General features: G+C 37.7%; 1 protein-coding gene across 1 annotated transcript in view; it reads right to left on the reverse strand.

The window, feature by feature from the left end:
• Window positions 1-24,102, reverse strand: part of LOC134531227 (histidine decarboxylase-like) — an 849,422-nt gene that overhangs the window by 766,699 nt on the left and 58,621 nt on the right. Inside the window, exon 2 of the mRNA XM_063366899.1 lies at window positions 10,959-10,997. Within this exon, the coding sequence (XP_063222969.1) occupies window positions 10,959-10,986 (28 nt within the window). The 5' untranslated portion in view covers window positions 10,987-10,997. The remainder of the gene's footprint in view (window positions 1-10,958; window positions 10,998-24,102) is intronic.

Raw genomic sequence — 24,102 nt, forward strand, 5'->3', positions numbered from 1 at the left:
GCTGTTTTGGGGGCGGGAGTTCAAGCGGGCGCCTTAGTTTGATAAGCGCGCGCCCGTCGGATCAGCAACCCTTCCCCTCGTTCCAACTCCTTCTTCCCCTCCAGCACCTCCGCGATCACAGCGCCATCTGCGCCATATTTATTGCTGGTGCACGAACTTGGCTTTGGCAATTACTGCTTAGTCCTCAGTCTTTTAAGCATGTTAGGGTGTGGCCTGCGGTGCTCGATCATCGCAAGCCCGATAGCTTCGAAGTAAGGTAATCGTTCGGTTGTCTGTTGTTGCACGAGGTGGCCGTGCGTTCGGACACAGAGTATATAAGTGAACCTGAGACAAAATAGAGGCGCGGTTTCTTTGATCTTGGCGAACTCGACAGCAGACAGTCGAAAAGTTGGCCGCCATGTTTGTGGCGTGTGCGCTGCTCATAAACACATGTTGAATGCTACATTTTTCTGAAGTATGGATCATTATTCCGTAAAATTTCTACTCGACACATAATCATAATCAATTTGCCATTAAGGTTTAATGCGTGGACCATACGTAACGAATGCATTCAGTTACAATTCATGCGTAGTAGTGAAGTATTATGAGACGGTGATTTTTTGTTGTGTTAGAGCGTGTTTAATTAAGTGACGAGCCTATTTGTCCGTGTGTGACTGCGTGTTTGCATAGGCAACTTACGAAATATTATATCTGCGTGAAATCAGAGGTTATACAGCACACAATCCATGACCATATCTGCATACAGAAAAGTATAGTGGGAAGACCTATATCAAATTTGTTGCATTTGATCCTCCAGAAATATAAAAAAAAACACAAATGACGTGCATACTAATCATTCCTTTCTTTTGGTACGTACCTAAGTGAGTAAAGCATGGAAAGTATTAGGCCTAGTTCTAGGACAGTAGGTAGTCAATCTGTTGCAATAAATTTAAATTGTATAGTAAATATCAAGAATAGCTTCTCGTGCAAAAGTCTCGAAAAAAGATCCCTGTTTTTACTAAAGAAATAACTTAATCTCATTTGGGTGAATGTTCCGTATTGCGTATCCAAATTCACCCTGTGGTCCTGATGGTACGATTCTGATGGCACGGTCTTGTACAGCTGACCCTGTGGTACATGATGCTTATTTTTTTTAGCTGTGGGAGAGACACGTAGCGCTGAGGCGTAGCGCGAAACCTGACGTAATTTATCTTACAAATATTTTTTTTATATCAGCATTTGCGCTGTAAAATGCGTCGGTGCTACGCTCATCCCCACTGCTAAATAAAAGCATATGTACCACAGGTTCAGTTGTACAGGATCATGCCATCAGGATAAAAGGTATATCTGGATACACCTGGATACGCAATAAGGAACATTTACCCTCATTTCTTAATTATGAAAAGGTTATATTACATTGGGATAAGGTTTATTAGGTTACAATTACGTTTGGTTAGGTTTACCTCAGGTTAGGTAACCGAACTGATTACGTTTCATGTTAATGAAATCATTACTCAACACTATATGTACCCACATGAAAAAAGTACACCTGGCAATACTAGCCCTTATATTGTGGGGTGAAACGTTACTCCCGACACTTAAGATGTATTGGAAATTTTGTATATTATAATGGGTCTATATCCCCTTTATCACGTACTGTAAGCCCATCTCAGAGGCATTAAAAATATTCTACCTGTAATAAATGAGCCATTGTATTGAGATTTTATAATAATTTAATTCACAACAAACTGTCACTACACTCTGATGTCCCTACTAGAAGAGACTTAACCTCCTGTCTTGTGTCTAGGGTAGACACTGAGATTGTGGCGTGCGAGGCACAGCCGCAACCCAATTCTAGTTTCCTGCTGTATTTTTCCAGATTTCTCTGGGGTAATGATCTCGGACTGGTACGCCGATCCATCATATTGCCATCCGGGGCAGTTAGTGTGTGCGAGACCAGAAACCGAAATTTCTATAACTCGCTTAGTGCATTGTAAATCAGGTGCACCCCACACTTTTGTAGAATCACTTGGATCAACGGGCGGGGCGCGTGTCTTGTTGGATAAGTTTGGCACACGGGCCTGTGTGTGCGCTGGTAGGTTGTGTAATGCTATAAAAAGTTACGTGTACCTGTCATCGGCGGGGGAGAGAAGCTCCCCACCAGCTAGATCGACTAACTGGCGTAATGTAGTGTCGTGTTGGTGCGCATTAGAGGCTTGTCTGTGTGCTGTAATTTCAAGTGACCTTGTTAAACTCGGGTGTGGCGTGTAGTGTAAAGCTGTGCGAGCTGCTCCTTCGAACCCCTGGGAACACAGAACATGCATGAGTAGTCAGCTCATATGTGCATGTAACAGGAAGTTCTGGCCGACACTCGCACAGGCATATAATCGTGTGGTCGTGTTGGTGAACGGTAAAATTTTTTTACATGGATTAGTAAACTTCTGGCCGCCTTAGGGACCGAACTATTGCGTTCCAAGAATAGTTCAGTCAAAGACAGGCTAAGCCAGATGCTGCGGCGGCTAGCCCCCAGGCTGTTGTCGTTTAAACCTAAAACACAGGATGTAAAGTTAGTAAGTGGAGTGGTCGTGCTGTTCAGGCATAAGCTCTCGTCACAATTTATTATTATTATTTTTTGTAAACTTTTTTTAATTTTTTTTTCAATTTTAATAATTTTTGTTGATTTTTATTATTTTTTACTTTTTTTTAATTTACTATCTTTTATATCCTATAAATATACTTAAAAGCTACTGTACATGCCCCCAGAGCCCTGCCCTGACAGGCATGCATGCCTCTCGGCCCGGATCCCCAGCGAGGGCTGGGGCAGCTCCCTCTGCCAGTTCACCTGCATGATTCTGCCTTGACAAGGTGCTACGACGTGTGTGTGGATTGTCGCGCGTGTTGTAGTGGTGCGGCTGTAGAATTTTACGTACCCCGGGGAAGGGAAAATATACCTATAAGGTGATGATAAGTTTACGGAACTAGCTTTGTTAATTCAAAATCCCATGTCTTCCGAAACGCGGCCGGCATTGGAGGCGAAGCCTGCCAGGCGGGTCTCGCCCTTTCAGACATAGGGAGTCAGCCCTAACACAGCAGGGAGAGAGCTCCCGGGAGCCGATACTGCACCTGGGTGCTTCGGACCATTTTGAATTGTATAGGCAGTGTAAACTTTAAATTTAAACTGTAGGCTTCGCGCGGTGTGAACACGCCCGGAGCTGGAGTGCGACTGTCCTGGGGACAGATGGAGAAATAGTTTTGTTTGGCGACCCTCGGCGGCCCGACCAATCAGCGCGCTCCAAGGCCCGTGATAGGTCGGTCCCCCGCAGGCCGCCGCACGAGGTGTTATGGATGTTATTTTATGTAATTTTAAAGTTATTGAAGACTTTTTACCAACTGAATCCATGTCGCTTTTTTTTTAATATTTATTGTTTTAATTTAAACGAGGTTTTTATGTTTACGTTGCTCGTACAGGTCGTAAATCGCTATTGAATTTATCAGTGCGTTTTCGTGCTGTGGTAAATCTAGGTACATTTTATTATTATTCTTTGATATTATTTCGCGGATGTACGGAATTTTAAGTTCGTTATAAATAGTTTCGTTACTCGTAAATCTATTGCAATCTAAAATGTCCCTTAGGGAATTATTCTGTTTTACCTGTAACCGATTTATATGGTGGTTTGCAGCATAGCCCCAGACCTCGCAACCATATAGCAAATGCGGGCGTAAAATTTGAGTGTATAGTTGGAGTTTTTTCCTGCGTGGTAAATTAGGAGCTTTTAACATTGGGTACAGGCTTCTTAGGGACCCTGTTGCAATGTTTGTTGCTCGAGCAATGTGTTTTCCCCAAAGTAATGTCCTGTCTATCGTAAGTCCTAGATATTTTGCCTGTGAAACATTAGGAATAGGTTGGTGAAAAATTTCTAGTTCCCTGTCTGGTCTGCCTCTACGTTTTGAAATTACAAGCGTGGTTGATTTAGCTGCATTAATTTTAATTCGCCACCGAGTGTAGTATTGCTCAAGTGCAGTTAGCTGTCGTTGGACGCATACCATGGTATATTTTAGGTTACCAGATTGTTTAATTATGGCTGTATCGTCCGCATACATCTGTACGTAGGCGTTTGCATGCGGTATGTCGGCTGTGTAAATATTATAGAAGAAAGGAGAGAGTGGGGAGCCTTGTGGCACTCCAGCTGTAAGTTCGCGAGTAGTCGATTTAGCCCCGTCCAGAGCAACATAAAAGTTACGACGCCAAAGATAGTGGGCCACCAGGTATATATATGTGTCTGGAAAATTTAAGTTTATTAATTTTTGAATAAGACCTGGAATCCAGACTTTGTCGAAAGCTTTTTCTGCGTCGAGCATTGTCATTAATTTGTAGGCTTTAGATGGGTTATTAAATCCGTCGGTAGCATCTTCAACGATTTTAATTAAGGGGTGGATTGTTGAATGACCTTTCCTGAAACCAAACTGAATGTCTGGAATCACGTTGTGTTCCTCTGCGTGTGTTTGAAGGCGCGAGAGTAAGGCGTTTTCAAAAATTTTACTCATACTGTTTAGAAGACTTATAGGTCGCCTGTTTTCTGCAATGGCTGGGTTTTTCCCTGGTTTGGGTATCGTGATTATTTTTGCTAGTTTCCAGGAGTCAGGATATGTTTTATGTGTTAGTATAGCGTTGAATATCACCAGTAAATATTCAAGTGCCTCTAGAGGAAGTTTTTTCAAGTGTTTCATAAATTATTGCGTCCATGCCGCCTGATTTGTTGTTCGGATCGGACTGGCTTTAATACGCTTCAAAAGTTCCCTTAACGTGATAGGTTCAGGGACAGACTGCGTGTCTGGTTGTAGAAAGTTATTTACAGTATGTGTTGTTGTTAAAGTGAAATTTCTGTCATTTACGTCTGTGTTCGGGGAGAATTGTTTCTCCAGTAGGTCTGCTACAGCGTTTGCCTTGTCCTCTGCAGTGTACTGGTACAGTACAAGCCAAGATTATATACAAGTCGGTTACATTATCATTACAGTCAATATTTACACATTTAGCCTTTGCAGCATGTTCTATAAGATGTCACTGACTGTCCTGATCATATGCTAATTTCTGACTCTCGGGATGCTCCCACCACGAGCGGAAACCCGCTCCTTCCCTGAGTAATGACACAATGAATCCCACTTATTTACATTCTGCAGCAGGCGCCATCTATTGGCGCCGGGTGCATCACCATCTTACAGGATACTAGCTTAGGCATACAGATTAGGTAAAAATACCCTGCGGTGTCGGGGCAGCCATGTTTGTTTCAGGGATGAGCATGTAGCACTCGCACAAGGGGACCGAGGCCAAATGCAGGACACGACATACTTTTCACATTTTTGATTCAAACTCTGAGCCTTCCTTCCTTCACTTTTATGTTAAGAAATCAGTCCCTGACATTTCGGGAACGGCTTTGTCTTAGGAATAGTACTGAGTTCGTCTGTGTTTTCGTCGTTTTGTCCAGAATAACTGTGCAGTATCATGGTTGAGTTCATCTTTTTGTCACTGTGATGTTCAATATTTGTTCGTCTGTATTTACCGTTTTGGTTGCAACTGTCTCGTCGACGTGAGCCCACAGTGTTCGCCTGTGACTCTTTCCTTCCGCGAGAAACTTTCTACTTTGATGCATTCATTTTTGACATCAGCTGGTTTTGGCATGTTCTCCGTGTGTTTGTGTATTTATCTCTTATGTCAGTTCTTAAGGCTTTCTGTGGCATACCGTAAAACGGGGTGAATAGAAACAGTCTGCTAAAAAGGTATTTATGAATAAAACCATTAATTTTTAATCCTTAAATTTTTAAAGTCATTTGCCAACATTGTTAAGAATGATTTTTCATTGAATATTTAGTTTTTCTGAATCTCTAAATGGACTGTTTCTATTCACCCCGTTTTACGGTACAGTGTAAAACAGCAATAGCACATGACCAAACAAAAATTATAATTCCACCTTCTGTATTGTAAGAATACTTATTTCTAAGAATGAATTTTATAATTTTTGATTCAACACATGCGAAACAAACGTATTTCTACGGATATGATTTCTCTAATTCAGTATACAATCTAAACCGTTCTTTAAAGGTTCATATTTATTTATTTAAATTATAAACCATAATATGGTGATTACTTGTAATTAGGGATGTTTAAATCTATTCCTTTATACATAGATTCCCGTTATTCCGTGAGTATTGACTGTTTAGAGATCTGTAAGGATCGATGTTATTTGGTTCATAATGTGACACATTTTGAACCAAATAAAATTCCATAAAATTATTATTTTAGCCTTATTAATTTTTAGCTCAGATTCACAGGGTTTTCCACACACTTGTGTTCAAAGCTTGCGAAGAATTAAATTTTAAAGAAATTTAGTGGAATATCTTATGGTTTTAACAAAATGTTAACCGTAGTTATTATTATCTTTTTCAGGATATATTTATCTAAGCTTGACAAATACACTTGTTCTGTAATACTAAAATCTTTATTATTTAATGTGAGATTTAATGAGTAAACGATCGTAACATTTTCACGAACATGAATGAAATAATTAAAAATAGTTATATTATCGACAACATGGCACCCGTTGTGAAAATTATTAGGTTTTTATTTCTCTATGCTGCGAAACATATACAATTATTGGCATTTTCTTTCGTAACTTATTTATTCATATATTATTTATTTATTTACAGATAAAATTTGTTTTAATCATCGTATAGTTTTGTAATAACATGTTAATTTTAATCATCAAACAGATTAGCAACGAAACAATACATGACGTCTTAGATAACTATACACACGCAACTTAAAACAGGAATAGTGGTTTTCTTTTGCTGTCTCCGGTGTCATTAAGTGTATTATTTGTTCTGTTGGTGCATTTAAGATCAGTAGGGGAGAGTGGGGCACTTTCAACAGTGGGGTACTTACATCATATATTTTTATTAACTTTATTTTAATGTTTAAAGTTGGTACAACCTTTTTTAGATTTGGCAACACTCGTGGCAAACAAATGCAGGCTAGTTTTGCTGAGGAATATACATGTTTATGGTTTTTTTTTATTCACATTGATGGTAAAAGGCAATAAAATCATTGTTATTGTAAATTAATATTTCCTGGCAGTTTTTTAGACAATGTAGATAAGTATTTTTTAAGCAGTCATTTGAAACCTTTGTGTAATACAAAAAAAACTTTGTTATCGTGTTAAACAGAAGAGGTTAAGGCTGATGAATTATTCAATTGGCTTGTGTAGGATGGGGCACATTCAGCATGTGTTGATGGGGTACTTTCGGCATGCCGATTGTACCCCATGGGGTTCTTTCAGCATGCTAGCTGCACTCCAGCGACCATATTCGTAATGGATAATTTATTTGGCGATGAAAATCATTTGTTTTAGACGACAAGAACTGACACCAAGAAGACCCACAGGGCAGGAATAAGTGAGAACAGCATCAAAAGAGCCTTAATCGATGTCTTCAACAACACTAGAAGCATCAGAAATGCAGCAGAAGTGTACCAGCTCAAACGTCAAACACTTCAAAGTCGAATCAAGAAAATTCTTGGGAAAATGTCTAAAGAGGATTATCTGCGAAAATACAGTAACGAAGACTCGGAACAAGAGAGTGAAGAGAGTGTTGAAGAATTTAGTAGCAAATATGCTGCAAGATAAATTTTCACAACTAAGGAGGAAGAACTACTCGCAACCTATGTAAAAAAATTGTGCTGATCTGAACTATGGTCTTAGCTACAAGCATGTTCGGAAGCTTGCCTTCAAATATGGTTCTAAGCTGAATAAGAAGATGTCCAATAACTGGATATCAGACCAAATGGCAGGTTTAGATTGGATTAGAGGATTTTTATCACGACAAAAGAATTTATCGTTGAGGAAACCCGAGAGCACCAGCCTGTCCCGAGCATCGGGATTCAACAAGGAAGCAGCAGATAGTTTCTTTCACAATTATGTAGATGTTTTGCAGAAACACAACTTCCCTCCTAGTCGAATATATAATTTAGATGAATGTGGGGTTACAACCGTTTTAAAACCTACAAAAATTGTTGCTGAGAAGGGTAAAAAGCAAATTGGGATTGCTGCATCTTCTGAAAGGTGGGAACTGGTAACCTTTGTAGGAATTGTGAATGCATCTGGTGGGTTTTGGCCACTAGTCTATGTATACCCAAGGTTAAGACATCCTGAAGATTATTTAGTTGGTGGGATTTCTGAAAGTCTTGCCCTTGGTAGTAAAAGTGGTTGGATGACTAGTGACTTGTTTCCACAAGTTTTGAAACATATTGCCAAACATGTCAAACCATCAAAGGAAAACAAACTTCTACTTTTATTGGACAACCATGATTATCATGTGAGTTTGTGGGCAATCAACTATTGTCGAGAAAATGGCATTGTTCTTCTATCATTTCCACCACATACCACACACCGCCTCCAGCCACTGGATGTTGGTGTGTATTCCCCTTTCAAAACAAGTTGTACACAGGCATTTCATCATCACATTCTTTCAAGCCCAGGGAGAAAAATAACAATTTCAGATGTAGCTCAGCTAACAAAGACAGCAGTCTTAGCTGCGTTCACTCCTTTAAATATTGCAAATTCATTTGAGAAAACATGGTTGTGACCTGTTAATACACAAATATTTACAGAAAGAGATTTCATGCCAAGCTCAGTTAGCTCAAGTGGTTGTTCTGATAATGCTCTATTCAATCCATCAACTTTATTGGCTAGCACCAGTTGCTCTATTAGTGTTCAATCCCAGCCATCCACTTCGTTGAACCAGCCTACGACAGGACTCCTAACAAAACACCACAATGTTGTTAGCCCTGAACATGTGCGTCCTAACCCTAAGAATCCACAGTCAATGAAGACAAACAAGCGACGAAATGCTGGAAAGTCAAGAGTATACACTGACACACCAGAAAAAAACACAATGGAGGAATTGGAGAAAAGAAGAAACAACAAGAATGAAAAAAAGAAGCGCCCTGTTAGTTGCAAAAAACTTTTTCCTAAAACCAAAGTGGCAAAAAAAGAAATAACCCATTCAACATTTGATTCAGATTCCAGTGAAGATGCAAGTGATGAAGAACTGCCTTTGCCATCTTGGAGTTAAAGTGATGGAGTTGACATTGGTGATTTCCTTCTAGTGAAATTCGCAACAAAAATAGTGTATTCATTATGTTGGCCAAGTGATGAAAATTGGTTCCTCAGAGTTCACTGTTGGATTTCTGCGCCGAAGGGGATCGTCCAGCTAATTCCATTGGCCTGCAGTTCAAGATGAAAGTGAAGTGTGTATTTGTGACATGGCAACTAAACTACCAAAGCCAATTTCAAAAGTAACTGCACGCACATCTGACATTTTCCATTTTCCTTTTGCATTTCTGCCATTGGTTGTTCTCTAAATTGAAAGGAAACACTTCTGATGGATGTTTATTTTGTATCTTTTTTTAACATTGCTAATGGTGACCATTTATGTAAACACATACTCAAATAAATTAGGTGCTAATCTACCCCATGCTAATAATGAAACTACCCCACTGGTGGGGCAGATATGGCAATGTGTAGTGATGATTTCAAATGCCTGAATTCATATCTTTAGGTAAGTTTAGAACTGACAGAATTGTTACATTATTGTGCAATATAATGACATTGATAAAAAATACTATATTATATTTGTCAACTCAAAAAATAAATTTAAAAAAAGTTTTTATTCAAACATGCTGAAAGTGCCCCACTCTCCCCTACTGTTGCGTGCTTGCTATTTCCAAAGTTGCGTGTTTCATAAATATGGTAGGCGTCTATGGAATATATATATATATTTTTTTCAGTTAGTGTTGTGATTTTTGGATACTATGTAGTAATATGTGGGTGAAGTTATTTTTTAATGTTTTATGTAGGCCTAATAATAGTTAGAACTTAATTTTTTTAAATCTCGGACAACAATCGGTACAGTGGCGAGTGTAGAGTGGAAGTTTTTTTCATGTAGACCCGTGTGACGTGAACTATGCTGAATGAAATAATTGTTGCGTGAATATCTCATGTAGTGGTAAAAGCGCTACCACCATTAACACGAGGAAATATTTGAAAACGCATAAAAATCTAGAGGTCTTCGACTGAACCAAGTGCCTCGAAAGACTGTGATAGAGAAGAAAGGGCAAAGCGACGCCTGATTCACGCTTATACATAGAGTCCACCCACTCTTGCAGCTTTCATGGACAAAAAATGTAAATTAATGCCAGTGATATTCATGAAAAACAAATTACGATTCATATAGCCAAGATGATATGCTGGGGCTATCAGCCTGTTCCTATTGCAGAATATAAGGGTAAAATGACCTTGTTAATCTGTTAGAACCCAGCTATACTATTCAATTTCGGTTCAATTTCGGAAGATTTTTGCCAATGACAGTAACATAACTTCCTTAGCTGTCAACAGCACATTAAATACTCTGTAACTAATCTTAAGCGCACAAATCTTTCCAACCAATGATCAAGAATCGGAATCGACAATGGAATCAATGTAACTCTTAACATAAGCATCGAAATTGATGAAATTTTCTACTTGTAAACACAATTTATGAATTTGATATTCAAACAAAGTAATATAAAAAACTTTTGTAGTAAATATTTTAAACATCACACAAGCAATAGGCTTATAACAATAAATTCAACATTCGGAAATTTTATTTTAATGTTAAGTATATAAATACTTTCTGCAAAATAACTGCTCAGATGGAGATGGCTCTATGAAGACAATCCCAAATGGCCACTCTAACTCACGACTAGAAATTTCTTTTCTTGAACCACCACAGCTGGCAACAGGTAGTAATAGCTTCAAAATGTTAGTAATAAATATACTTTTTAAAATAAAATATTTTTGTGCTTAAAATAACCTTTAGCTATTATAAGTAAATAATTTAGTTAAATTTAAAATTTATCATACTTAGATGTTTGTAGGAATGATACATACCTCTTTTTCTAAACTCGTCTATATCCATTTTTGTGTCAGCTGGAAAAAAAAATTTTTTTTTAGTTTTAATGAAAATTCATAATATGCATGTAATTTAATTTATTTACTAAGAATTTTTACATGCCCCGAGTAGTTCTACAAAAAGCATCAATAATTTTGTTTCTCTATATATAATTTAAACAACCGTGCAAGTAAACCAAATTTCAACTTTTAAAATTCTGCGCAAGTCAACCAAAATTGAAAACAATTAATGCAGTAAACAAATTTCATTAACAGCTGTATATGAATGGGCCCCGGTGGCTGGTTCCGGTTTGAGGTGAGGTGGTAGCTTCTGCTTCCGTGGAACCTACATCTCCGATGACATCACGGTGGCCATCTTGCATGATGACGTCACAGTTGCCCATTTCATTCCAATCTCCATATTGAATTCTAACGTCACAGCGGCCATCTTGGATGATCTTGATCTATGACCTTGACCTTCCCCACCATCTTCAATTATAGAACTTTCTAATATCATAGATCCTATAATGTTGAAATTTTTGTTACAACCGCCATCTTGGATGTTTATGGCGTTAATGTTGCAATTTTCGTTACGGCCACCATATTGAAAATCTATACATTTCATCAGAAATATCAGAATAAAATTTAAAATTGATAAAGAAAATTAGTAAAATTTTAATATTGAAAACTACCACCATCTTGAAAATTGTCAGCCATTTTGAAAATAAGTAATTTTGATACAAAAAATCAGGGAAACTTTAAAAATTAAGAGAGAAAATGTAATAAATGTTTAATTTTAAAAACTTTCGCTATCTTGAAAATGGTCTGCCAATTGATTATCCATAAATACTATCGAAATATAATGAAAATTAAAAAAATATGTAAAAAGTCATAAATTTTAATTAAAAATCTTCATGTAGTCTTCAGTTCAAACCCGGCGAGGAAAACATAATAATGGCGATGGATCCTACTTCCACGGAAGCACAGACAGTCCTCCCACCACTCATACCAAGGCAGATGTTACATTATTCGGTAAAACGTCATGACGGCCACCTTATTTTCGTCTGCTGGAGGCCACCATATTGGACCCGACAAAATGTTTCAGTCTGCTAGAGGGTGCTGCCGTCATTTTTGTTTAATTTTTATCCACTAGAGTGCAGAATTAATTTATTATTAGGGTGCCCATCATCTTGTCTGCCATTTTTTTTTAATTTTTAACCTAAGGAAAAAATTATAATATAATAAAAAACTTTTTTAACCCTGCTACTGTGTTCACATTTAACACACACTCATTGTGTTCGGGTCCAAATGAACCCAAAATAAATAAATTTTTAAGTAACCAGAAAATTTCTACTTACATTCTAAAACTGAATTAGTGAATGTTCACAGATTGTTCAGTGATTCATGAAGCAGTTTCAACTAATTTAATTAGTGAAAATGACCACTAGAACTCAATGAATAGGGCATAGGCCTATCCACAGATTTCAAAAAAGAACACCTTAATATTCACATATTTTCTAATGGTTTTCACAAATTCACTAGTGAAAAGAGAAGGCCTCAAAGATAAGGGAAACCCCATTAGTAGTTAGGTTATGCCGGTCCGAGCACAGTGGCTGGTGGCATAGGATTTTGATTCGTGACCTTTGACCTCTGACATCACTGTTATGACCTTTGACCCCTGAAGTCATCACCGATTTCCTGGAAATTCCCCGATTTTCCCCCAAATTTCCTCAAAATTTCCCGTTTTCTCTTCAAAATTTCCCTTTTTCCCCATATATTTCCTATTTTCCTGCAATATTTCCCCATTCCTCAAAAATTCTAACTATCCTCTCAAATCCGATAGTGACTTGGTATCCTGTTTACCTACCCTCCCATATCCGCATAGTGGCTAGGTATCCCCCTTACCTACCCACCCATATATGACATCACCACACCCCCATCTTGGATTATGTCATATCCGGTCACCATCATTTCCGACCACCATTTTGGATTCAATTTTCGCATGCTCTATCATTCCATTATTATTATGCAATCATATAGTATTATATCATTTATGTTCGCTATAGATGATTACATCATTTCCATTCACCATTCTGATTTCTAGTGTTTTATACTGTCTCTATTACATCATCACTGATAAGACTTATGGATTCAGATTTAAGATTTAATATTAATACTATACAATCACCAATTTGTTTTATAGAAACACCAACCATTTTTAATTATGAAATTACACCTACCGCCACAGAATCGAGTGCCCCGCTCCTATGTTGTACTTTTCGTTACGATGTCATCATACCATTTACATGCATTACACTTTTCGTTACGGTCCCATAACCACCGCCATATTGTATGACCTTGACCCCAACTGATATTTAGAAATCTACCATCTTAGATTCAACCATTTTTAATTATGTAATCACAAATAACGCCCCACAATCGAGCACCCTACTCCTATGTGTTGATATTTTCATTATACAGTCATAGTAATTTTATCTTCTGAAGGCAGCCACATTGGATTTTTCAATCCTCACATTTAACCTATGACATCATGAACATCATATTGGACTACGTCATCATCACCAGCTCCATCTTGACTTGAACCATCTTGGACTTTAGAACTTTCAATCATTTTGAATTATGACATCACGCCTATCTCGTAATCTAGTGCCCTACTCCTACATGTTGCAGTTGTCGTTAAGATACCAAGTACCCATACTTTTCTTTATGATTATATCATTATTTATATATTTTTTTCATCTTCTGTAGGCAGACATACTGTTTTGTCATCACTGTAGATCCTTTCGAACGACATCTTGGACTATATCGTCTTCACTTGACCTATAGCACCTTGAACTTTCCACTATATTGGGTTATATCATTTATTTTCACCTTCGTATACGTCGTCACCAACACTATCTTAACCTATGGCATCTTGGACATCGTATTTCACATTACTGTAGACACCCTAAACTTCCTGCTATCTTGAGGTATGCCATCACATTTGACATATAACATATCCACCACCGCCATCTTAGATTATGTTATCACCCACTTTAATCTTGACCATAAACATATTGTATTATCATCTCATGTATGCACCCACCATACTCGATTATATAATCATACTAACGTTCATCCTCTGCTAGAGTATGCAGATGAATTATTCGTTCTTTTAGTATTGAGCATCATGTGATCATCCCAAATACTAAGATAAAAAAAAATATATCTATTATTACCATTAAACTTACACCAAAGTCATACTGCAGACTTGTGCACTGTAGCACTCTACTTAAAAATGACTTACATATCTTACGTTTTCTTATCATGCTTTCATTTGCGCTTACATTTTCTTTAAGTTCTTCCATTTGCGCTTACATTTTCTTAACATGCTTTCATTTGCGACTACAATTACTTTGAGTGCTTTCATTTGCGCTTATGTTTTCTTTACATGCATTCCTTTCCACTGACATTTTCTGTATATTCTAACTCAGTATCTCATGTAAACAATATTTAAGTGTGCATATATATCATTAATCTTAATAACATATTTTTTTTAGAAATTATTTCATCATATTTATAATTTTCACCATAAAGTAAGCCGGATAAATAAAGGGAAATAAAAACATAGTATACATGAAACATATATTTTATTTACAAAGTTTATTATATACACAGACTTTTACATAAAGTAAAACATCCATAATGGGTCGAAATGATTAATTCTCAGCTCCAGACGGTTCACCAAATTCAGCGTCCAACCAGATCCTTTATCCATATATTCTTCTTCTTCCTTGCAGAGTTTTTCAATACTCTGTTTAACTGACTGCTTTACGTCGTTTGAAGTATAAATTCAGAAGCCGATGTCTTGAAAGCACGCTTGCTCACTTGATTCTCGTGCGGCTCCGGTTTACCATATAGACAATCCAACCATAAGTTATATTTTAAAGGCCCATGTGATGCTGTATCGTCCATAATCTCTTGAATTATATTCTGCTCAATATCAGTCAGAAAAGTGTAAATATCTTTTGCCTCACTAAAAGTATTTAGATAGTAATAGTCTTTCAGAACTCCTCCAAATGCAGATTGTGCCAAGTAAAATCCATTATCATTTGTCTGTAACTGACCAAGCACAGTGTTAGATTTATGACAGGATGACGATGCGGGTGGTTGTTGCTAGTGATCTCCGTTAATGCTGGAGCCTGTGCGCATGGGTACCTCTAGTTTAAATTGAGGAGTCGTGAAGTTCACATGCTGTTCTACACGCAAGCGAACTGCACCTTTACATAACTTCAAGTGTCTTTTCAAGTCACCGTTGCGAGTAAACTTCTTCCAACATTCATCACAGCTAATCATAGTGCGAGATGGATTCTTCGCACAATAACTCTTCTCATGACGTCTCATGTTGGAGATCGTTGAGAACAGCATATTGCAGTGCTGACACTGATGCTTCAATAGAGACATTAGCTCCATGCAGGATTCCGAAGAACTCGCGATAGGATCCATACTCTCCCCAGATGTCTTTGTAGTTAAACAAGAAAGAGAGCTCCCAAGCGATGTTCACTCTTCGGAGTCAGGATGACAACTAAGCTACTAATTCCGTCCACATCCCTACATATAAAGCCAACCCCTACCCCCCCACTACGACACTCTTCACATCATCAACAGTTTGCTTAGGACTCAGCTTACATAGGGTCTCTCTCTCTTCTACTCCAAATCATTCTACTATCCTAGAATTCTTGAAACTATCTAGATGATGCAGATTCATAACCTGACCAATTCAATCACGAGATGATTCTTTGTAGGGTAAACACAAATAAAATACATCTTCTCCAACTGTCCTGATATATCATTAAAAAAATGCCTCATATCCTCTAAAGTATTAACATCTGTATAGGACTTTGCACACCTCATTTAATTTCAAAACTCTCACCCACTATATCTACGCGGAACCATAAATCATTAATACTATTTCAAATCACAGTCTTAGCAAGCATATTTGTGTAATATTATCCACTGTATTTTTCGTATAGTTACCATTCCTACCTAACCTACTAACATAATACTTAGATAATGTTATGTAGCATTCCATTCCATTATATCAGTCAAAGTCGTAATCGTGCATAACTAATTACCACCTCTTTAGCCATTGTTCCAAAGGAGCCAAATTTAATACCATCAAGTATCAGCCCATCATCATACTACTTAATATAATTCCTAAAATATTTACCATATGCAAACATTAACTACACCATATTAAATATGTACTAGGTCCACCCAACAATCCAACATGAACATCAGTCAAAAGACAGTTTTAAATCTACAAACCGTAACATACATTCCTATTCCTCAGCCCGCAGTACCCAACATTCATCAGCTTACAAACTCTTTAAATTAAACATTTAATTATGTATTTTCTTTCATGCTTTTAATGTTTCTTGCAGTAAATAATTTTGAGTCAAATCACATTTACAGACAATACAATTCACATCCTTCCATACAAAAAAAAATGAGAATCTATCTCTACTCAGCCACAGGATAAATCCATGTAGCATCTTCAATCTTAAAAACCAACTAAGTATAATACTTAAGATATGTACAAAATGCGATCTGACATTCTGGTCGAGTCATTACATATGAATACAAATATGAGTAGGGTACACACAAGCTAAGTCATTACATACGAATACAAATAAAAGGAGGAGGGACCATAGCATATGGATACAAATATGAGGAGGAGCAGGGATCGTAGCATATGGATACAAATATGAGAAGGAGGGATCGTAGCATACATAAATCACACCAAACTTTACTCAAATACCAACTATATCAACCAGAAAAGTAAATTATAAGAGTAGTAGGTATATATAGTTCATATGGGGGCAGGGGAGGAGGGAGGGGGATCGGGGATCCGATCCAGCCACCTTAACGCTTCGCTTCATCAGCCATGTTGGATTATGTCACTTCCTTCGACCATGCACGCACGAAAAAGTGTCCCGTTATGTTCATCAGCCATGTACGCAAGAAAAAATGTCCCGTTACGTAACGAACGAACGGAGGAGGACGGACAGACCAGCTCGCCAGGACGTCTCGCTATGAAAAGTATTAGGCGGTAATAAACAGCCAGGAGGTAACGAATATAAGCCTACTTCTACACGTGTTATGAACGCCGGATACATACGGCCAGGCAACCGTGTGTTTTGGCGCGCTCTACTTCCACGACGCGCAACGGCACCGGCAAGTTTTTATTACTACCTCCTCTCAAGTACTGATCTCCTAATACTTCACAGCAGAGAAGCGCTGTTGGTCGGAGCCCGTAGGTACTTCCTTCGCACGCCTAACCTAACCTAACCTAACCTAAACTAACCTCACCTAACCTAATCCATATGCTAATCTATGCTAACCTAACCTAACCTAAACTAAACTAAACTAAACTAAACTAACCACACCTAACCTAATCCATATGCTAATCTATGCTAACCTAACCTAACCTAACCTAACCTAACCTAACCTAACCTAATCCATATGCTAATCTATGCAAACCTAACCTAACCTAACCTAAACTAAACTAACATAACCTAACCTAACCTAATCCATATGCTAATCTATGCAAACCTAACCTAACCTAACCTAAACTAAACTAAACTAAACTAACCTAACCTAACCTAATCCATATGCTAACCTAACCTAACCTAACCTAAACTAAACTAAACTAAACTAAACCTAACCTAACCTAACCTAACCTAACCTAACCTAACCTAACCTAACCTAAACTAAACTAAACTAAACTAACCTTACCTAACCTAATCCATATGCTAATCTATGCTAACCTAACCTAACCTAACCTAACCTAAACTAAACTAAACCTAACCTAACCTAACCTAACCTACCCTACCCAAACCTAACCTAACCTAACCTAACCTAACCTAACCTAATCCATATGCTAATCTATGCTAACCTAACCTAACCTAACCTAATCCATATGCTAATCTATGCTAACCTAACCTAATCCATGCCAATCTATGCTAATCCATATGCTAATCTATGCTAACCTAACCTAATCCATATGCTAATCTATGCTAACCTAACCTAATCCATGCCAATCTATGCTAATCCATGTCAATCTATGCCAATCCGTATGCCAATCTATGCTAATCCGTATACCAATCTATGCTAACCTGTATGCCAATCTATGCTAATCTGTATGCCAATCTATGCTAATCCATATGTTAATCCATGCTAATCCATTTGCCATTTTGTATTTCTAGTAATTTCCACCAACTTCGAATCGTGACGTCACCGTTGCAATTTTCGTTACAGTCGCCATCTTGAAAATCCGCAATTTTTTATGTTAGAAAATCGGGAAAATTTTTAAAAATCATTAAAAAAATTAAATAATCGAATTAAATAAAAATCTTAAAAACCACTGTTGCAGTTATTGTTACGGTCGACATCTTGGATTATATAAATGTTGCATATTTCGTTACACCCGCCATCTTGGTTGAGTACCATATCATTCTTACACTTTTCGTTAAGACCGCCATATTGGGTCCTATTAATGTTACAATTATCGTTATGGTCGCCATCTTTAAATTTAGACGCCATCTTGAAAATCTTTATTTATTATCCGATTTTAATGAAAAAAAAGTTCAAAATTCATCAAAAAATTAACTTAATAGAATTCTGTTTATATCGATTCCCGTCCTTGATTCGAAACCGGCGAGGGCAAAAAATATAAAATCAACAGATCCTTCCTCCACAGAAGCCACCTTCAGACTGACCTACCTCCACCAATAACAAGGTATTTACCATCAGCTGGTATGACGTCACCACACCTTTGACCTTGACCTTTGACCTTAACCTTGAAATTTGACCTTGACCTTGAAATTTGACCTTGACCTTGAAATTTAACCTTAACCTTGAAATTTGACCTCGACATTGATCTTTGACTTTGACCTTGATGTCCATCACGGATCAGTCATTTTATGTTCAGTACATGCTAGTGGTCATTGCCACCATCATGTTTTCGTCTGCTGGAGGTCACCATATTGTGTGTACTTGTCTTACCATCATGCAAATTCTATTCTAACATGCTACAGTGCAGTAATAATTTATTATTGCTGAGGTGCCCACCATCTTGAAATTTGACCGCCATGTTGAAATCATGTAATTATTTAGTTAGAAATGCGGGAAAAATTCCAATAGTCTCCGAAAAAATCAATTATTAATTTACAAATTGAATCGATGGATCCATGTCCACGGTTCGATTCTTGACCAGTGACAGTTGTAACTAATTATTAAATAAATTTTAAATTCTTTTTTCCGTTACCTTTCGCAGAGTTTATTAATCATAAGTCAATATACCTAACCAAAGAATTAATACAGTGACGATAAGCCTATCATGAAAGTCTAATTTTTGAATAATCTGAATAACCTATAAGCCGTTCATGTACAAAACCGCACATAAAGAACAATTTTCTTCAGTCCATGAGACCGAGTCATGTCATTATCAGACGTATAGGCTAGTCATTTCAGGACCACATGACCTTCGTCGTTAGCTAATTATATTCAATTAATCCATCGTGACATTTTTATACATTCTAAAGGAGCAAGTAACCTTGAAAAATATTTTAGTAACACCAAGAGGTGATAAACTAGTAAATATTCAATCACTACATTTTGTACTACGCGCAATCAACAAAAAGGAAGCACCATCAACGAAAAGACAGCACCACCAACGAAAAGGCAGCTCCGCCAACGAAAAGGCAGCACATTTGGAAGCAACGACAACGAAAAGGCAGCACAGCCAACGAAAATACAGCACATTTGGAAGCACCGACAACGAAAAGACAGCAGCGACAACGAAAAGACAGAACATTTGGAAGCACCGACAACGAAAAGGCACCACATTTTGGAAGCACCGACCACGAAAAGTCAGCACCGCCAACGAAAAGGCAGCTCATTTGGAAGCACCGCTTTCGAAAAGACAGCACATTTGGAAGCACCGTCAACGAAAAGGCACGGACCGCAACACCGGGCCATGAACAATGTCAGTCATATAGTCCATGAACACAGTACACACAGAAAAACGAAATGTACACCCAGTACACACAGGAAAACGTAATTTACACACAGGAAAACGGAATATACACACAGTACACACAGGAAAACGGAATGAACACACAGTACACACAGGAAAACGGAATGTACACACAGTAAACACAAGAAAACGGAATGTACACACAGTAAACACAAGAAAACGGAATGTACACACAGTACACACAGAAAACGGAACGTACACACAGTACACACAGGAAACGGTACGTACACACAGTACACACAAGAAACGGAACGTACACACAGTACACACAGGAAACGGAACGTATACACACAGTACACACAGGAAACGGAACGTACACACAGTACACACAGGAAACGGAACATACACACAGTACACACAGGAAACGGAACGTATACACACAGTACACACAGGAAACGGAACGTACACACAGTACACACAGGAAACGGAACGTACACACAGTACACACAGGAAACTAAACGTACACACAGTACACACAGGAAACGGAACGTATACACATAGTACACACATGAAACGGAACGTACACACAGTACACACAGGAAACGGAACGTATACACACAGTACACACAGGAAACGGAACGTACACACAGTACACACAGGAAACGGAACGTACACACAGTACACACAGGAAACTAAACGTACACACAGTACACACAGGAAACGGAACGTATACACACAGTACACACAGGAAACGGAACGTACACACAGTACACACAGGAAACGGAACGTACACACAGTACACACAGGAAACTAAACGTACACACAGTACACACAGGAAACGAAACGTACACACAGTACACACAGGAAACGGAACGTATACACACAGTACACACATGAAACGGAACGTACACACAGTACACACAGGAAACGGAACGTATACACACAGTACACACAGGAAACGGAACGTACACACAGTACACACAGGAAACGGAACGTACACACAGTACACACAGGAAACTAAACGTACACACAGTACACACAGGAAACGGAACGTATACACACAGTACACACAGGAAACGGAACGTACACACAGTACACACAGGAAACGGAACGTACACACAGTACACACAGGAAACTAAACGTACACACAGTACACACAGGAAACGAAACGTATACTCAGTACACACAGGAAACGGAACGTACACACAGTACACACAGGAAACGAAACGTATACACAGTACACACAGGAAACGGAACGTACACACAGTACACACAGGAAACAGAACGTACACACAGTACACACAGGAAACGAAACGTACACACAGTACACACTGGAAACGTATACACACAGTACACACAGGAAACGGAATGATCACACATACAGTAGCGGAAACACACAGGCTTAGTTGGAAATCAGAATACAAGAAATAAAAACATTAATTTTTTACTTTCAATATTTAATTACTTCTCAACATTACACAAATACAAGTAAAAGAAGCCATTATTGTATGTAGCCTGCTTTCCTCAGTTCTTTGAGTATGAAGGATATTTCTTTGATGCACGAATAGTTTCCTTCACAAAGCGAGCCATGTAGAAGTCTTAGCCGGTCAACCATTATGTTTGGATCTTTCCATGATGTGTAATCAATCTCTTCTACCACCATCTTACTTGCTTGTTTATTATAAATACTGTCAATATCACAATCATCCCAGTGATCATAATAAGCATTATCAGATTTATTTATTATAACACGACGTTTCCAACGTTTCGGTCTCAGGACATCGCCACATTCTTCGATCTTGTCAGCTCTAGGTGCTTCATCACAGTCTATACCTTTGTCAACAGCCTCAGAGTCACTGTAACAATCACTGTAGAAGACATCCTCTTCACCCAGATTACCGTATGAATTCGCTATCGATGATGTCGAAGTGTCTTAATCGTCTTCATGCTTCCTTTTTAGGAGTCCATCATTTTTACAAAGAATGGAGGATCTACTGAATATAGGCTTGAATGTATTCTCACTTTTCACGGTGTTGATACTGCCATTAGTTTCAGTCTTCCCGAAGCCATTAGCATCCTTCAATTTATGTTCTTTCTCACGATCGGGTGAGCTAATACCATCACGCTCAGGACAAGGAAAATTATTGTCGTAATGCAGATCACTCTTCTTTAGTCTAGTGGATCCATCAGTGTCCTCTATGCCGTAAGTAGTCTTGACTTTACATGTTCTACCATGTCTTTTTAAGCTGTCAATTCGTGTTAACAACCTGCTACAACGATTACAGCTTAACATGTTGCGTAGTGGGTTTCTAGCACAATCATTCTTCCCATGACGTCTAGCATTCCTTCTCATGGCAAAATCCTTGCCACAGTAACTACAGAGGCTTCCTTCCGATTCAGCTGCAGATAACAAACCACGATCCATGGTAGCTTCTGTGACTAATGCCAGATGCAAACTAAGAGTTTTAAATTAGATCCAATACTTAAATAGAAATTTTTTCATATTTCATCAGCGAGAGTTAATTTATCTCATACAAAAGTACTTGCTGCAACTAGTTCTGCTTTTCAACAACTGATGACGTCACGTATTGCTTGCAGGTAAATAATATTTAGTTCTTTAATGCAGGATGCGGGATGCTCACTAACGATCGCAAAAGAAAGATGGCTTCGCTAGACTCCAAGGAAAAGGAAGTTCGTCTTGCATGTTGGTGCTCCACAGATGTCTCATGGCGTAATATTAATTTGACTGAGTAATGATATTTGTTAATTCCACCTGATAAAAATATTGCAAGTTTTGATTTAGTAGCAGAAATTATCGAATTAAATGTAACTCCAAATAAAATGACATGTCTCATTAAGAGTAAAACTCCTTCATGGAGAGATCGGTTTCTCAGAATAGTCAGATACACTTGAAGAAACCACAGGAATGATTGCAAGAACACGGGAAAAACCATCAAAATATTGATAAGAATAATCAGGAGCACACGGAGAAAAACCATCATAATATTGACAAGAATTATCGGGAGCACACGGAGAAAAACCATCATAATATTGACAAGAATTATCGGGAGCACACGGAGAAAACCGACATAATATTGACAAAAATTATCGGGAGCACACGGAGAAAACCACCACACATTTTCTTGGATATCATTAAATTTTAAAAAAAATTAAAAATAAAAATAAATTAATAAAAAATTTAAAACAAAAAAAATCTACAAAAAAAATACACAAAATTCTGGCTTGTACTAAAACTCTATCATTGATGAGCAAAGATAGAGTTTTAGTACAAGCCAGAATTTTGTGTATTTTTTTGTAGATTTTTTTTGTTTTAAATTTTTTATTAATTTATTTTTATTTTTAATTTTTTTTAAAATTTAATGATATCCAAGAAAATGTGTGGTGGTTTTCTCCGTGTGCTCCCGATAATTTTTGTCAATATTATGTCGGTTTTCTCCGTGTGCTCCCGATAATTCTTGTCAATATTATGATGGTTTTTCTCCGTGTGCTCCCGATAATTCTTGTCAATATTATGATGGTTTTTCTCCGTGTGCTCCTGATTATTCTTATCAATATTTTGATGGTTTTTCCCGTGTTCTTGCAATCATTCCTGTGGTTTCTTCAAGTGTATCTGACTATTCTGAGAAACCGATCTCTCCATGAAGGAGTTTTACTCTTAATGAGACATGTCATTTTATTTGGAGTTACATTTAATTCGATAATTTCTGCTACTAAATCAAAACTTGCAATATTTTTATCAGGTGGAATTAACAAATATCATTACTCAGTCAAATTAATATTACGCCATGAGACATCTGTGGAGCACCAACATGCAAGACGAACTTCCTTTTCCTTGGAGTCTAGCGAAGCCATCTTTCTTTTGCGATCGTTAGTGAGCATCCCGCATCCTGCATTAAAGAACTAAATATTATTTACCTGCAAGCAATACGTGACGTCATCAGTTGTTGAAAAGCAGAACTAGTTGCAGCAAGTACTTTTGTATGAGATAAATTAACTCTCGCTGATGAAATATGAAAAAATTTCTATTTAAGTATTGGATCTAATTTAAAACTCTTAGTTTGCATCTGGCATTAGTCACAGAAG

Source organism: Bacillus rossius, chromosome 3 (assembly GCF_032445375.1).
Source record: "Bacillus rossius redtenbacheri isolate Brsri chromosome 3, Brsri_v3, whole genome shotgun sequence".
NCBI lineage: Eukaryota > Metazoa > Arthropoda > Insecta > Phasmatodea > Bacillidae > Bacillus > Bacillus rossius.